The 18,571-nt window shown below is 49.6% G+C and overlaps 1 protein-coding gene across 1 annotated transcript; it reads right to left on the minus strand.

The window, feature by feature from the left end:
- Nucleotides 1-3,213: 3,213 nt before the first annotated feature.
- Nucleotides 3,214-4,688, minus strand: LOC119281072 (DNA repair protein RAD5B-like). Its single transcript, XM_037561710.1, has 3 exons — nucleotides 3,810-4,688; nucleotides 3,572-3,705; nucleotides 3,214-3,489 (listed from the first exon to the last, which is right to left on the minus strand). Exons 1-3 carry the CDS (start codon nucleotides 4,686-4,688, stop codon nucleotides 3,372-3,374), a joined length of 1,131 nt encoding a protein of 376 aa, XP_037417607.1. The 3' UTR covers nucleotides 3,214-3,371.
- Between the last annotated feature and the right edge of the window lie 13,883 nt (nucleotides 4,689-18,571).

Genomic DNA, 18,571 nt, shown 5'->3' on the forward strand with positions numbered 1-18,571 from the left:
GGAACGCTTGTTCAACATTTTTCCAAACACTTGTTCAACATTTTTAATACTTATTCAACATTTTTTTCAAATACTTGGTCAACATTATTTAAATACTCGTTCAACATTTTTTAATACTGATTCAACATTTTTTAAATACTTCTTCAATATTTTTTAAACACTTGTTCAACATTTTTCATATACATGGTCAACATTTTTTCCTATACGCACTTAACATTTTCGAATGCATAATTAACATTTTTCAAAACATTGTGTAAAGTATATTTTAAATATATATATGTTTATAATTTTTGCAAATGTAAACAAAAATTAAAAAAACGAAACATAAAACGTGAAAGAAAAACAAAACAAAAACTAGGATGTGGCCGGCCCATCTAAAGCTGCACTGGCGCGAGGGTTTCCCTAGGTCTCCCTTAAAGCGAGACATAAGGGCGCCCCACGTGCCCAGAGTGCCCGAACGGTAGAATTGCCATGGGCTTATCGTTTTCTTTGTCTAAAATTTGGGCATGTCTTACCATCTGTCACATTGGATGGGGCACGAGAGGGCTTCAAGCGGCGATCTCAACGAAATCTTTAATTGAGAAGTATTCTATGAAAAGATCACTCTCATTTCTAGGTTGCGACAAGCGTCACACTGCATGTGTGTCACTTATCGCAACCTGTGAATTTTCTCTTTTTTCGTTAATTCATTTATTCAAAACGTTTTATCTCTCAATCAAGCGTCCAAATCTCGAACCGTTTTCACCGCTAGATTTCCCGCATCGAGATCTTCAAAACTAGATCTCATGTTGATAGATTTTGACGAACTTTTTTCACAAAAAATCCGGACGAAAATTACTAAAGCAGGAGCACGTTCTTTCCTTTTCCGAGAGGCACGACTGTGCCTCTCGCGGATGCAAAACCGTGCCTCCGCGAGAAGTAAATGCCTCTCATGGAATATGCATGAATCAGGCAAGTTGCAACTTGATCATACTTTGTCCTATGCTTTTGAAATATGCATGAACTCTATAACTTTCATGGTATGCATGTTTTATTAAAAAGTTTCGTAAAGTATTATTATTAGCTAGGGCCCTAGGTTCAAATTTATATCTATGCTTGGCCACGCTTTGCACAAATGGGTGGGTTGAAAATCAAACAAGTTTTAAACATTAAATTTGCTCTCTTTTGGAGCAACATTTTGTGAAAAACATTTGAAAACAAAATTACATGTTATTTTACTTACTCTCTAGGCGAATAGGTATGACAAGAGCGTCTACAAGTGATTGTGTTCATCAGGGTCTTGCAATGAATGCGCCCGATTGGGGTTTTACACAAAGGTTTTTGATGGGGCCCGTCGTCCAAGGGACTGAGATCTTCCAAGTATAGTTTGAGGTAGCTTCCAATATAGCCACATGCTACTATGGCTCAGGCTTAGCTCGGTACTAACAGGAAACCCTTACCTCAGGACAACCATCGGAGAGGGGCTTCCATAGCCTAAGTTGCGAGCGGCTTGGTCAGGTATAGGGGACTGTTACGGAAAGGCTTCGTCACAATCTCCTCCTAATTGTACACCCAAGTGTGTAACGATAAACGGGGTTGGTAGTGTCATGTAAGTAACGTGTACGACCTTCGCAGAGAGTTTAACCTAACCGATTATTTGTGCCTTGGTTACGAGCAAATTTGAGCAACTGAAGACTTGGGCTGAAGAAAAATCTCCCCTTTTCTTTTCTAAAAATATGTTTTAAGGGTATAGGTGTGGATGGAGCACATGGAATGTGTTTCACTTCAACTCTATGTACGTTTTTCCCAAATTCTAAGAATGAGCTTTGGTGTGTATATCCAACTGTCTCACTCCTATATTTTATGCTAGAAAATATTTTTGAATTCATAGAAAGTTTATAAAAAGATAGTATGGGAGAAAATTGGCTTTGTACAAAACCAAACCTCCAACAATATTAACCCTGCATATATAGATTCTGTTATACCTTCCTTTGCAACTTTTGAGTACATTCCATGTACTCATGTGCACATGTGATTGTACAAATCTCAACAGATTAAGAGATGATATGGTTACAGTCTACGCTCAATGAGCCCAATGGCGTTAATGGAGCCCTAACATAGTAGCTACATATGTTTCCGTTGTATTAATGACCATCTTGAGCTATGCCTAAGCTACGTATTTAAGTAATTCTAGATCTATCATTGTAGTAAGATGATGTATGATTTACTGATATTCACACTTGTTACTGTGTACTAATTACCATTCAGGGGTAGCATAGTAAGAACAAAGACTTAGATTCTACCAAATCCAAGTCGTTACACATGAAGATCTGCCCTAGGACTCAACCACCCGTGACAAGGCAACGCAGCTCTGACTCTAACGGAAAACTGTGAAGGAGAACCAAACACGTCCAGCGCCACAGAAGATCAAAGAACGAACCACCTGTTGTGTTGCCTGTCATCGTATGCCACTAGGCCCCGCCACTATAGTTTCGACTTCACAACGTTAGCAAACCAACCAAGGCAATCCCATAAAAACATCGGAGAAGATCAGACTACCGCAATTATTGCTACGTCTCCGACAGCTCCATCACCATCTTTGCCACATAGGCCTCAATGCCAACACCAACATCATGAGCAACCTCGTTGCTCACATGACGAGGTCAAACACTCTCAAGGCCGCCGAAATGTCAAGGCCACTGCCCCGACTTCCAATCACCATGCTCTATGCAGCCACCAACACCACCTTGGGGGCCGTCATCCCGACATGCCACTGCCCGCGCTTGAGCTCCAACACCGCACGACCCGGATGCCCGCGGCCCACACTGCTCAAGGCAGCCGCACGCAAACCACAAACGTCGCACAATATCCAAGGCCACCGCCACGACTTGCCACCGCTCGCTCTTGATATGCAACACCGAACAAACTGGATGCTTGCAGCTCACACTCCACAGGACAACCACACACAAACCACGAACGCCACATCACATCCGGGGCCGCTTCCCCGACGTACCGTTCGACTGTCCACGTTGGGGCACATGGACCGAGCCGACAGCTCTACCACAAGTGTCCCAAGATTGGCATCCAAGCGAAGGCCGAGCCGCTGCCCTGTCCTATGGAGCCGCGTGAAGCACCGCTTTCCAAGGCGGCTGCCTCAACGCACATCAGCCGTCCGGGGCCGCAGCCCCTGCATCCACCAAAACGGACGCAGGAGAGAAGCAGACGTACCAAGCACAAGCTAAGCTAGCTCCCCCATTACATTACCAAAATTACCCGACGCAATGGTACACTAACGAGATCCTGACATTCTAACGAGATCTTGACGCTACCGTAAGCAAGTCAGTGTATGTCGCTCCATGTTGACCCAAACGCCTCGTCGGGAGCTTCGGGTTTCAGGCTTCAGCTACGCCGAATCGCCGAAGCAACTTGAAGAGGCCGCGGAGGGGATTGTTTGGATGACATTCATTTTTAGGAGAAATCAGGTACAAGGACGAGCGGTGGATGTAGAAGCTGCGAAACAAAAGGAAATTTAGCGTCAATAAGTACAGGAATACAAGTAGCAACCATGTTCAGAGACATTCAGAGTCGTTACCTGACATACAGCAACACCTCCTGCATCAGCCTGAGCTCCATCATCGGAAACACCATCTTCCCCTGGATCATAACCTTGGAAGAACTCACCAGCGGGGCAAGGCACCTCGCCCACTCCGGAGACAACTTCCCGATCTACAGTTAGTTGCCATCAAATAATCGATCAATATTCAGATGCTATTCCTGAACAGATATGATGTATATGTGAATTAGAAGCAAAAGCAGAGTGGAGTGGGAACCTCTCCAGCTCGGTTTGTCGAGAAGCGCACGATCTCTGCCAGCGCCACCGCCTGCCTGTACGACACCCTGATCCTGCCTTCGTGCGAAGGGAAGGCGAAGTGGACGACCTCGCCGGCGTCCAGCCACTTCCTCCCGCGACAAGTGGACAGCCCGGTGGCATAGGACTTTGTGAAGAAGACCCATTCGCGGTGGTCCGGTGGGTACTCGTCCAGCTCCGCCGGCTGCGGCGCCACAACCATCTTCCAATCGCTCACTGGCGTGGCCCCCGCCGGCGGCATTGCCCGGATGGGCTTTGGGTTCAGGTAAGGCGCCGGGCGGGACGTCGTGAGATCGATGAAGACTACGTCGTCCTCGTCTCCGCGGTTTCTCTTCTTGGACTTCGGCGGGGGGTCAATGATCTCCACCTCGTCTTCACTAGAGTCATCCTCCTCTTCCTCCTTTACATGGCGCGGCGACGCAGTTTTGCGTCGTTCCTCCTTTACCGGGACCTTGATCTCGTCGGGTTGCTCCTCCTTCTTGACCCGGCCATGCTTGATGTCGGCATCGATTGGCTCCCTCTTGATCTTGGCCTCGACCACGGCGGGAGATTCAAGCTTCACCTTGTCGGAGTCCGCATCGATTGGCTCCCTCTTTGCCTCGACCTCGCCGGCGGCTTCAACCTTCACCTCGCCGTGGTCGGCATGGGTTCGCTCCCTCTTGACCTCGATCCCACCGTGGGCCTCGACCTTCATAATCACCTCGTCGGAGTCGGGATGGAATGGCCCCATCTTCACATCGACCTCGTCGGGGGATTCGATTTTCACTTTCACCTGAGGCGGCAGCGTCGAGGTAACACCGCCGAGGACGGGGCGCTCTTCCTCGTCGCCGTCGCACGACATGGCGGCCGGCCGGTGATGAGCAAACGAGACGGGACGGTGGAAAGCGAACGGAGCGCGGGCGGGGGGATAGGGGAGAGTTTAGGCCTTTGAGATGCTTGGCTCTCATTTTGGCGGGGAATGGGCAAAAAAAGGAGGGAAGGGGAGGTAATTGTTTGGTTTTTGCGAGATAGGTAGGAGGGAGATGAAAAAGAAACTCGACGTGGTGAAGTGGAGTGAAATGTTCTCATTTCTTTCTTTTTTGATCGACGAGGTTGGCGTGAATTATACCTGGCCATACCTCGGGCCGGGCCTAGCCAAGCCCGATGAAAAAAAAACCAGGCCCGAGCCCGGCCCGGCCCGACCATCGGGCCTGTTTTCTGGGCCCGAACACGTAAAAGCCCGTCGGGCTCTGTGCCGGCCCGGCCCGACCTTCAGAGAAATGAAAAAATGATGGGCCCGGCCCGGCCCGGCCTTCAGGCTCATAATCTAGGCCCGAGCCCGGCTCGGGGGCAGCGTCGGGCCGGGCCGAGTTGGACTTTTTTGGGCCAGGCCGGGCTTCCCATGGCCAGGTCTAGATACGGCAATCCGAACTCCATTCTTTTCCAAAATCGAGTATTCGAACAAGACATTTGTGCTGATTGCGAAGTTGAATGTGCATATGATGTGTGGTTTTTATTATTTTTGGGAATATGATGTGCGCTTAATTTGAAGATCATTAAAAATGTCTAACGTCTATTCGGTCAGCCTGCTTCGACTATTTTCTTAGGTCGTCCCATTAAATGAATTTCATTTATTCAATGCTTGCAGTCGTTATTAGATGGTCTATGAATATGAATATGGATGCATGTGTGTGTTTTGTTACTTCTCGTGTTCTTTGTAGTGCCATGGTATGAAATGAATAGATCGAAAGTTTTTCCCGCAAAGAATGGTAAAAACTATAAACTCTTTAAAAATTGCACATTATTCAAACGAAAATGTTGTTTTTGTGCTTGAGATAATTAAGCACCTCATTTTCGGTGCAACAGTCTGTGTGTTCTAAATGGCGCCCAATGTGTTTTCAGCAAGATGTGTTGCCAATATGTATGGCCACTACTGCATACCTAAAAAGTTTCGTATAGTGGAAGCGTCTGAGTGTGTCGCTTTGGCTTTGAGGAAATAGTAAGGTTTCTGATAGTAAATCATTTCTCCTTAGCAGGTTATCAATCGATGTATGCATTGGCTTTGTACAAGCTCTACGCTACACGCAAATAAAGTATTGGCCAATGTACATGACGGTGTGTACATTGTTGTAGTATGTGGCCAAGGAGGTTTTATTCGACATTAGATGACCCTCAGGATACCCTCTAGGTTTATTTCTTAGTTCAAGATCCCTCTTACTAACTGGAATAAAAGAATTAATTGGCGCAGAGACCAACTACATCGCGGAAGTTAAAAGTAAACTATTTGAAATATAAAATGGATATTAAATAGGAAATTAAGTGAAGTATCCAAACAGCCAAATGCAGTCATCGGCGTGGAGACCAACTACAAAAAAAAGCGAATTAACTAATACAAAGCAATAGGTGAACAATTTGAAGGATATTTCTCGTGAATAGTGTGTAAATGATTATGTTCGTATTGCGTTTCTTTTTGTCCTGCATATTTATCAATGACAGACAATGATGATTGTTTCTAATGTCCTTCTTTGGTCGGCTAGGGCAACCCAAGAGCTAGGTCGATAGAAAGGAGACCCATTGTGTCATTGGCGCAAAGACCAACTGCAACCGGGAAGTTAAGGAAGCTATGGCCAGCACATATAGTAGACTGAAAGTGCATCTAATCCCCTGTGTGGTTTTGATAATGCATATAACATATATACCATTAAACTAATGCATGCTCAAAGTTCATTTCAAGAAAAGTTCATTTAGGTACAACATGGGAGATGAAAGTGAACCCCTCAAAAACACTAAGGACAAGTGTTGGATCAAGCCTCAAGACTCACCCCTTTTTATATTGAATTGATCAAATATCACATTGAGTCCATAGCAATGCTGATAATATCAAAAGAGGGTGAGGTTGAGAAGATGAGTTCATTGCTCAAGTGTTTAGAGATCAAACTCAAAAAAATCTCAGATACTTTCACAATGGCCACTATATCAAACCCAAACTCCACTCAAACTCACTGATACATATCCTACCATAGTCAATGATCAAACAGATATGCTCGTTTTCCTAAAATCCTAATTGATTTAGTCTCACTGAGATGTTCATTTGGACTCACCGAAGCACCTATGCGAACCTTCTGTCATCAACTGAAATTCACTTAGAATTTCTGATGAGTTTCGGCTGGTGACACCAAAGTGTTCAAAAGTGCTTAGGTCATCACATCTGGAAGCCACCGATCAATTTCACCCGGTGTGACTGAACGATCTAAAGTCGTCACCTTTGGACATATCGGTCTGACCGAGTAATTCAATCAGTCTCACCGATGTGTGGAAAATGTGCGTAACGGATAGATTTTTGGTCATCCCTATTGATGGAGTCCTGGACTAGGGGGTGTCCGGATAGCCGGACTATCATCATCGGCCGGACTCCAAGACTATGAAGATACAAGATTGAAGACTTCGTCCCGTGTCCGGATGGGACTTTCCTTGGCGTGGAAGGCAAGCTTGGCGATACGGATATGTAGATCTCCTACCATTGTAACCGACTCTGTGTAACCCTAGCCCTCTCCGGTGTCTATATAAACCGGAGGGTTTTAGTCCGTAGGACACACAACCATTACAACAATCATACCATAGGCTAGCTTCTAGGGTTTAGCCTCCTTGATCTCGTGGTAGATCCACTCTTGTACTACCCATATCATCAATATCAATCAAGCAGGAGTAGGGTTTTACCTCCATTGAGAGGGCCCGAACCTGGGTAAAAACATCGTGTCCCTTGTCTTCTGTTACCATCCGCCTAGACGCACAGTTCGGGACCCCCTACCCGAGATCCGCCGGTTTTGACACCGACATTGGTGCTTTCATTGAGAGTTCCTCTGTGCCATCACCGATAGGCTTGATGGCTTCTTCAATCAACAACGACGCAGTCCAGGGTGAGACTTTTCTCCCCGGACAGATCTTTGTGTTCGGTGGCTTTGCACTGCGGGCTAATTCGCTTGGCCATCTGGAGCAGATCGAAAGCTACGCCCCTGGCCGTCAGGTCAGATTTGGAAGCTTAAACTTCACGGCTGACATCCGCGGAGACTTGATCTTTGATGGATTCGAGCCACAGTCGAGCGTGCCGCACTGTCACGATGGGCATGATTTAGCTCTGCCACCGGACGGTGCCCTGGAGGCCGCACATGAGTCCGCTTCGACCCCTAGTCCGGAGCCGACCGCGCAGATCGGGGACAGGTGGCTGGACACCGCCTCGAGAGCTACAATCTCTACGGCGATGGAGCTGAATACTGACCTTGTCCCTTATAAAGCTCGTGACTCGAGGTGCCGGACTCCTTGCCGGACTCCGAACCTCCTGCGCCCCTGCCAATCGAATCCGATTGGGCGCTGATCATGGAGTTCACCGCTGCGGACATCTTTCAGCACTCACCCTTTGGAGACATCCTGAATTCGCTAAAGCATCTCTCGTTATCAGGAGAGCCCTGGCCGGATTGCTGTCAGGACGGTTGGGATGCAGATGACGAAGAAATTCAAAACCCACCCACCACCCACTTTGTAGCCACTGTCGACGATCTAACCGACATGCTAGACTACGACTCCGGAGACATCGACGGTATGGACGACGATACCGGAGACGACCAAGAACCAGCGCCTACGGGGCATTGGAAGACCACCTCGTCATACGACATATACATGGTGGACACCCCAAAGGATGGGGATGGCGAAGAAGCAGCGGAGGCAGATTCCTCTAAGAAACAGCCCAAGCGCCGACGTCAGCGGCGCCGCTCTAAATCCCGCCACAGCAAGAATGGAGATTCCGGCACCGGAGATAATAACACCCCAGAGAGTGACGAAGACAACCCCCTCCAGCAAGATTCAGCACAGGAGGATGGAGAAGCCAACCCTCAAGAGAGAGTGGCAGACGAGGAGATAGAGGATGACAATTACATGCCTCCCTCCGGAGACGAGGCAAGCCTCAACAACGACAAATTCATCGTGCCCGAGGATCCCGTCGAACAAGAGCGTTTTAAACGCAGGCTAATGGCCACAACGAACAGCCTAAAGAAAAAGCAGCAACAACTTCAAGCTGATCAAGACCTGCTGGCCGACAGATGGACCGAGGTCCTCGCGGCCGAAGAGTATGAACTCGAACGCCCCTCCAAAAGCTACCCAAAACACAAGTTGCTCCCCCGATTAGAGGAGGAGGCATATAAACCTTCATCACCAGCGCACAATACGGCAGACCGACCACCTCGTGGCCGCGACAGAGAGGCATCTAGGCCCTCCGCCAGAATCGTAGAACGGCACCGCTCGAAAAGCACGAAGCCACGGGGGAATGCGCCCGACTTGCGGGATATACTGAAGGACAAGGCAAGACAATCAAGATCTATCTACGGATCACGTGGGGGCCCCACGACCCACAACGACCACCGTCGCGCCGGATACAGTAACTCCGGCCGGGCCGAACACAGCAGACAAAGCTATCTTGAGCTACGTCGTGATATTGCTCAATATAGAGGCACCGCACACCCACTATGCTTCACAGATGAAGTAATGGATCATTAAATCCCTGAAGGGTTTAAACCCGTGAACATTGAATCCTACGATGGCACAACAGACCCCGCGGTTTGGATCGAAGATTATCTCCTTCATATCCATATGGCCCGCGGTGACGATCTCCACGCCATCAAGTATCTCCCACTCAAGCTTAAAGGACCAGCTCGGCATTGGCTTAACAGCTTGCCAGCAGAGTCAATTGGGTGCTGGGAGGACCTGGAAGCCGCATTTCTTGACAACTTCCAGGGCACATATGTGCGACCACCAGACGCCGATGACCTAAGCCATATAATTCAGCAGCCAGACGAATCGGCCAGACAGTTCTGGACACGGTTCTTAACAAAGAAAAACCAAATCGTCGACTGTCCGGATGCAGAGGCCCTTGCAGCCTTCAAACATAACATCCGCGACGAGTGGCTGGCCCGGCACCTAGGACAGGAAAAGCCGAAATCCATGGCAGCCCTCACATCACTCATGACCCGCTTTTGTGCGGGGGACGACAGCTGGCTAGCCCGCAGTAACAACCTCAGCAAAAAGTCTGGCAGTCCGGACAACAAAGACCGCAATGGCAGGCCGCGTCGCAACAAAAACAAACGCCGCGTTAACGGCGATAACACTGAGGATACGGCAGTCAACGCCGGATTCAGAGGCTCTAAACCCGTCAGCGGAAAAAGCCATTCAAAAGAACTACTCCGGGTCCGTCCAATTTGGACCGAATACTCGACCGCTCTTGCCAGATACATGGCACCCCCGAAAAGCCAGCTACCACACAAACAGGGATTGTTGGGTATTCAAGCAGGCAGGCAAGTTAATTGCCGAAAACAATGACAAGGGGCTGCATAGCGATGACGAGGAGGAGACCCGGATGCCGAACAGTAGAGGACAGAAGGGTTTTCCCCCACAAGTGCGGACGGTAAATATGATATACTCAACCCACATACCCAAGAGGGAGCGGAAGCGTGCACTTAGGGACGTATATGCGATGGAGCCAGTCGCCCCAAAGTTCAATCCATGGTCCTCTTGCCCGATCACTTTCGATCGAAGAGACCACCCCACCAGTATCCGCCATGGCGGATTCGCCGCATTGGTTTTGGACCCAATCGTCGATGGATTTCACCTCACTAGAGTCCTGATGGACGGTGGCAGCAGCCTGAACCTGCTTTATCAGGATACAGTGCGCAAGATGGGCATAGACCCCTCAAGGGTTAAACCTACAAAGACGACCTTCAAAGGCGTCATACCAGGTGTTGAGGCCAATTGTACAGGCTCAGTCACACTGGAAGTGGTCTTCGGATCCCCGGATAATTTCCAAAGCGAGGAGTTAATCTTCGACATAGTCCCGTTCCGCAGTGGCTATCACGCTCTACTCGGACGAACCGCGTTTGCAAAGTTCAACGCGGTGCCGCATTATGCATACCTTAAGCTCAAGATGCCAGGTCCTCGTGGAGTCATCACGGTCAACGGAAACACTGAACGCTCCCTCCGAACGGAGGAACACACAGCAGCTCTCGCGGCAGAAGTACAGAGCAGCCTCTTAAGGCAATTTTCGAGTCCGGCCGTTAAACGACCGGACATGGCCAAACGCGCCCGGGGTAACATACATCAAGACCACCTGACACGTTCCGAGCACGCGTAGCAATGCGGCCCCAACCCCAGCCCTCGCATGATTGCAAGACTAGCCCTTCGCGTACATAATTACACTCTGGAGATACCATGGGCATAGGGGGAGGGGCACGACCATGACAGGCCCAGAGTGCGGCTCAACCACACAAGGGGCTCCCAAGTGTGTCACCTTTTTTTCTTTTTTTTTTCAGGACTCCGTTCACTAGAGGCCCTGTCCGGCAGTAGATCTGCCGAACTCACGATACAACAACCAAGGAGGGACAATGGCTACGACGAACACTCAGGTGGTCTCCATTATGACCATTAAATCTGTTTAATACACCATTCCGCAGCCTACCCCTGGAGGGGGACATGTCTAATAGTCCAAACCCTTGCTTACCGCACTATTTGTATCGTTCTGCACTCATAGCAGAATTCCTTGAATAAACAATGCATCACCTTTTGTTTATAATAGCACTCCTTTTTTTACATGTATGTTCATTTATGACATATTGCATCCGTACACTTTGGTACGGCCGAATACACCCGGGGCTTATGTTCCCCGCATTATGGTGTGATAAGTCCGAACACTTTCACAAGTGCGGCACCCCGAACTTATAGCACTATATGCATCGGCTCCGAATCATGTCTTGGGTCAATAGTTGGGTTTGCCCGGCTCCCATGTTTTGGTACCTTACGTTCCGTTCTATCGGCTAAGGTAGCACTGGGAGAACCACTGCGATTGTGCCCCGGTTGAGCTGGGCGAGCGCCTCAGTGGAGAAAGCTAAAACTGACCGTCATGATAAGGCGAGAGCTGGTCGCTGTTCGAGAGGTATTTTCGAGTCCCTAAAGACTTATGCCGCTTAGAGCGAGGAACCGGCTTCGTCCGGCCCAGGCGTGGATAGCGCCCCGCACTCGGTCTTTCGAATACTAGGGGCTTCGCCGAAATTTAAAATTATAGAATTATATGGCTAAGTGAGAGTGTTCAAGCATTATAAGTCCGGTTGCCTTGTTCGTTGTGTTGAGCGCCTCCCTAGATGGACCCAAAAATGGGAACAAGAGCGCCCAAGTTTATCCCGAACACCCAGCACTCGTGGCATGGGGGCTGAAGCCTACGACTTGCCATCTCTCATATTTGATAAACGACCGCACAGAAGGTAATATTTTAAATCAATAAGCGTTGCTTAGCGCATATGAACAAAGTTTTCAGTGCACCGGATAACACATTGCGAGTCTACTAAAAAATTACATCTTTGGGGCACTCATCCGCAATCTTGCGGGCACCCTTCAGGACACTCTTATAGTACATTTCGGGCATACGATACTCCTTGCCCGCCGGCGGCGCGTCCGTCAGAAGCCTCTCAGCATCCAGCCTGCCCCAGTGCACCTTTGCGCGGGCAAGGGCCTGACGGCACCTTCAATGCAGGCGGAGCGCTTGATGACTTCCACCCAGGGGCACGCATCCAACAGCCGCCGCACGAGGCCGAAGTAGCTCCCAGGCATGGCCTCTTCAGGCCACAGCCGGACTATAAGGCCCTTCATGGCCTGCTCGGCTACCTTGTGGAGCTCGACCAGCTGCTTCAGCTGGTCGCTAAGGGGCACCGGATGTCCGGCCTCAGCATACTGAGACCAGAAGACCTTCTCCATTGAGCTCCCCTCCACGGCCCGGTAGAATGTGGCGGCATGGGACACGCTGCAAGGCAGATCTGCAAATGCTCCTGGAGAGCTCCGAATTCGGGTAAGTAACAGGTAATTCACATTCACATGCTTGCTTTGCATGAAAATGCCTTACCCGTCGCTATTTTCTTCACCGCCTCAATCACCTGAAGGGCCTTATGGGCCTCGGCCTTAGCGGCATTGGCACTCTCAAGAGCCGAGGCAAGCTCGGACTCTCGAGTCTTCGAGTCACGTTCCAAACTCTCATGCTTTTCCATGAGAGCCTGGAGCTCTTGCCGCACCTCCGCCACCCGCGCCTCCTGCTTCTCTCGCTCCACTCGTTCCGCGGCCGCATTACGTTCGGCCGCGGACACGGCCTCCTTCAGGGTCGCCACCTTGTTCGTGGCCCCTGCAGTGCCCACGTTATCCTTCTTATCTCTATTGCAACCAAAATCCTTTTCTGTAAGGTACAAATTTAATACGGTGTTACTCACCTTCTTTGTCCTCGAGCTGCTTCTTGGCAAGGCCGAGCTCGTTCTCGGTCCGCTCGAGGTCCTGCTTCAAAGCACCGACCTCCGCAGTCAATGCGGCAGAGCTCAGCAGCGCAGCTTGCAATCCCATATTGACATAAATTTTAGAACTCCTGCGTATATCTTTTTAGATCCTCAGTCCGGCTTTTCTTTCCGAACACCGAACCGAGCATCAGGGGCTACTGTCTATGCGGTATTACATTACATATTTTAAAACTTCTTACCTCAAAGCCTGTTAGAAGGCTGTTGCAGGCTTCGGTCAGCCCGCTCTTGGCGAGCTGAACCTTCTGAATCACCGCACTCATGATAGTGCGGTGTTCTTCCTCGATGGAAGCACCGTTGAGCGCCTCCAACAAGTTGTCCGGCGCCTCCGGTTGGACGGAGGCTGCCGGTGTCACGGTCTTGCCCTTCTTACGAAGGGGCCGCCTGCCGGACTCCGGAACCACTACGGGTTCCGGTGCGGAGTCCGGCACGAAGTCCGGGAGGTTGCCCTGTGGCACCTCCGGAGCCTCCCCCTCCTGGCGGGTCCCCTCCTGGGATCCCACCTCGGCGTCCTCAGCATCACAAGGGGTGGAGGCGGTCGGAATAAAATCCACATCCGACGGAGCCAAGGACCCGCTCGAAGAAGCGGGAAAATCGTCCTCGGCCGGACTACAGGTTGTATGCGGCATTAGAAGGACACTATGTGGCACAAAAGAGAAATTATAAATCATTCAGGAATCCGGACACTTACGATCTTGCCGGGGGCTTGGCCCTTGAGGGCCACCCCTCGTCGCTGTCGTCGGCGTTGGCGGAGCTGTCCGGAGGAAGGGTCCTTCCCCTCTTGGACCCTTCGGCCTCCCCCGTTGGGGAAGCCTTCCTATTCCGCTCTCCCCCCTCCTGGGGAGAGTCCTCTTTCTCCTCCTTGTCTTCGGGGGAGGAGTCTACCTCGGAGCCATCGGACGATGAGTCCGATACCACCTGGCGCCGGGAACTCCTTCGGGTTCCCGTGGCCTTCTTCTTGGCCTTCTTCTCCGGTACCACGTAAAGGGCCGGAACCAGCAGCCCCGTCAAACGGGTGTCCGCTGGGTCTTCGGGAAGGGGAGCCGGACAGTCGACCTGTCCAGACGTCCTCTGCCAGTCCTGTTAAAGGCATCGGGAGTTTTAGATCCCACATAGAGTCAAACTATGAAAGAAATAAGTGTCCCGTAAAGGATAACAAAGCTTACCTCGCCGGCCGGGCGCTTGGTGCTGAATCCGCGATCTTCGATTGCGGATGCGGGGGCTTCTCCACCCTTGAACAGCACCCTCCAGGCAGCTTCGTACGTCGTGTCGAAGAGCCCGCTCAGGGTCCGGTGCTGTGCCGGATCAAACTCCCACAAATTAAAGGCCCGTTGTTGGCAGGGGAGAATCTGGCGGACAAGCATGACCTAGATCACATTGACAAGCTTGAGCTTCTTGTTCACAAGGGTCTGGAGACAGGACTGGAGTCCTGTCAGCTCCTCCGAACTACCCCATGGCAAGCCCTTCTCTTTTCAGGAGGTGAGCTGCATGGGGATACCAGATCTGAACTCAGGGGCCGCTGCCCATTTAGGGTCACGCGGCTCGGTGATGTAGAACCACCCCGATTGCCACCCTTTGACGGACTCCACGAAGGCACCCTCGAGCCAGATAACGTTGGGCATTTTGCCCACCATGGTGCCTCCGCACTCCGCTTGGACGCCCTTCACCACCTTCGGCTTGACATTGAAGGTTTTTAGCCAAAAGCCGAAGTGGGGCTGGATGCAGAGGAAGGCCTCGCACACGACGATAAACGCCGAGATGTTGAGGATGAAGTTTGGCGCCAGATCGTGGAAGTCCAGGCCGTAGTAGTACATGAGCCCCCGGACAAAGGGATGCAATGGGAAGCCCAGTCCGCGGAGGAAGTGGGGAAGGAATACGACCCTCTCATGAGGCCTGGGGGTGGGGATGAGCTGCCCCTCGTCGGGCAGCCGATGCGCGATGTCGTTGGAGAGGTATCCGGCGCCGCATAGCTTCTCGATGTTCCCCTCCGTAACGGAAGAGGCCATCCACTTGCCTCCCGCTCCGGACATGGCTGGAGAAGGTTGAGACGAGATGTGCGGACTTGGGCGCTGGAGCTCGAGTGCGCGAAGATGGATAAGCAAAGGAGGAAGAAGGCGTAGGTAAAAAGGGTGGATCCTTGTCCCCTTATATATGGGCGGACGAAGACTATGCATCCCCACCGGCCTGGTAAAACTCGCTTATCTCCCAAGCGCCACCATCAATGGCGCGGTTGGGTTACCCACGTCCGTATTGATGGGAATCCCGGAATAAGGGGAACACGATCTCTGCTCCGACAAGACGTGCCAAGGAAACCGCTTCGCTAAATGCGCTGAGGTGGTATAATAAAAAACGATTCAAGTAAAGGCTTGGTGGTGGTGTGACATCACGCCACAAAATACGTCAGCAGATTGAACTTGTGTACATATTATTCTCTCTACGGTGGAATGTGGAATTTATTTTGCAGAGCCGGACACTATCCTGGTGTTCACAAATCTTCTATGAATTATTCGGAGGAGGAACCCGCCTTGCAATGCCGAACAATATGCGCGCCGGACTCATCGTCATTGAAGCCTGGTTCAGGGGCTACTGAGGGAGTCCTGGACTAGGGGGTGTCCGGATAGCCGGACTATCATCATCGGTCGGACTCCAAGACTATGAAGATACAAGATTGAAGACTTCGTCCCGTGTCCGGATGGGACTTTCCTTGGCGTGGAAGGCAAGCTTGGCGATACGGATATGTAGATCTCCTACCCATTGTAACCGACTCTGTGTAACCCTAGCCCTCTCCGGTGTCTATATAAACCGGAGGGTTTTAGTCCATAGGACACACAACCATTACAACAATCATACCATAGGCTAGCTTCTAGGGTTTAGCCTCCTTGATCTCTCGGTAGATCCACTCTTGTACTACCCCTATTATCAATATCAATCAAGCAGGAGTAGTGTTTTACCTCCATCGAGAGGGCCCGAACCTGGGTAAAAACATCGTGTCCCTTGTCTCCTGTTACAATCCGCCTAGACGCACAGTTCGGGACCCCCTACCCAAGATCTGCCAGTTTTGACACCGACACCTATATATACCCCACCCACTTCACCATTGTCTCTCAAATCAAACACAGATCATATGCATTTTTCTGAGAGTGAGAGCTCCACTTCCTTGTGCTGATTTCAAAGGGATTCCACTCCAACCATATATTCCTTGAGATCAAGTCACCTCATTGCTTTCCACCCAAATCCTCTACTACCAAAAACAAAAATCTATGACAGTAAGTGCTGAGTGTTGGAAATATGCCCTAGAGGCAATAATAAAATGGTTATTATTATATTTACTTGTTCATGATGATCGTTTATTATCCATGCCGTATTGACCGGAAACTCAAATGTGTATGGATACATAGACTACAACATGTCCCTATGAGCCTCTACTGGACTAGCTCATTGATCAAAGATGGCTATCGTTTCCTAGCCATCAAGGCCGGTCCTGAGATTTTGGGGGCCAGGGGCGAAACTAAAACTCAGGGCCCCTTATCTTATATAAACATTATAGCAATGATAATGGATACGAGATATATAATGAGCTCACTTACACTTGTATACCTGCCGCCATAACATGGTTTGTGCTGTGGCGTGTAGGTGATCCTCTTGTGAGATCCACAAGTGTGCGATCAGGACGAGTCCTCATAATTCTGGCATTGTGTGCTCGACATGATACTTCCATTATCTGGGTTTATTAGTCGCCTTCGAGTTTTGAGCATATTTTTGACCTAAAATTTGACAAATAAACCATGTGTTATATCTCACGAAATCATAGAAAACATCCTTGAAATATTGATCCAATGATATACTTTTTGGCATATGAATCATTTTTATGAGTTAAATCTAAACGGCTTTAGGGTCAAAATTCAAGAGGATCTAATAAATCTGGACACATATATAGAATGATCTGAATAAACACGTAAATAAACCCTAAATCCATATTTATATGTTGAATGGCGCAAGTTATTATGCAGAAGTAAACTAGTTAGTTCAAGTGAGGAATGGTAACATGATGCACTTGGGATCGGTTGAATCGACGCCGGTAATCGGACGCTCGACGCTCAATGATGATGCAATATGAATTGGCGTCAGGCCCTAGCGAGCTGCTCGACTATGTGTATTGGATTCCGATGATCAGGGCCCAAGAATAGGAATCCCCTCGGCCTTAGAGCAACAAATCGATCTGGTGACCGCCGCTGGCAAGAGAAACAGGAAGAGCGAGAGCAGGGGCTGTGAATATGGAATAGCGATCTGAATTTTGAAGGCAAAACGGGGTACGCATCGATGGGGAAAGTCGCGGTCGTAGGAAGGTTCCCTCTCTGCATGATCGAAGGAAGGGCTGCCTCCGAAGATCCCTACATCGTCGTCTGCCTTGCTGGGCATGGCCCATGGGCTAAGTGCATATACCTCAAGAGGGGGCCCCTGATCTTGGGCGCCCGGGGAGGCGGCCCCCCTGCCCCCCTAGGGCCGGCCTTGTAGCCATAGACATGAGTTGTCATTGATAACAGGATCACATCATTAGGAGAATGATGTGATGGACAAGACTGGAACTATGAATGTAGCATATGATGGTGTCAAGTTTATTGCTATCGTTTTCTACATGTCAAGTATATGTTCCTATGACCATGAGATCATGCAACTCATTGACACTGGAGGAGTACCTTGTGTGTACCAAACGTCGCAACGTAACTGGGTGACTATAAAGGTGCTCTACAGGTATCTCCGAGGGTGTCCATTGAGTTGGCATGGATCAAGACTGGGATTTGTCACTCCATCTGACGGAGAGGTATCTCAGGGCCCACTCGGTAATACATCATCACAATAAGCTTGCAAGCAATGTGACTAATGAGTTAGCCACGGGATCTTGTATTACGGAACGAGTAAAGAGACTTGCCGGTAATGAGATTGAACTAGGTATGGAGATACTATCATCGAATCTTGGGCAAGTAACATACCGATAGACAAAGGGAACTGCGTACGGGATTAGCTGAATCCTTGACATCGAGGTTCGACCGATAAGATCTTCATAGAATATGTGGGAATCAATATGGACATCCAGGTCCCGCTATTGGTTATTGACCATAGGGGTGCCTCGGTCATGTCTGCATTGTTGGAAATATGCCCTAGAGGCAATAATAAATTAGTTATTATTACTATATTTCCTTGTTCATGATAATCGTTTATTATCCATGCTATAATTGTATTGATAGGAAACTCAGATACATGTGTGGATACATAGACAACACTATGTCCCTAGTAAGCCTCTAGTTGACTAGCTCGTTGATCAATAGATGGTTACGGTTTCCTGACCATGGACATTGGATGTCGTTGATGACGGGAT

This window comes from Triticum dicoccoides, chromosome 3B, assembly GCF_002162155.2.
Source record: "Triticum dicoccoides isolate Atlit2015 ecotype Zavitan chromosome 3B, WEW_v2.0, whole genome shotgun sequence".
NCBI classification, from domain to species: Eukaryota; Viridiplantae; Streptophyta; class Magnoliopsida; order Poales; family Poaceae; genus Triticum; species Triticum dicoccoides.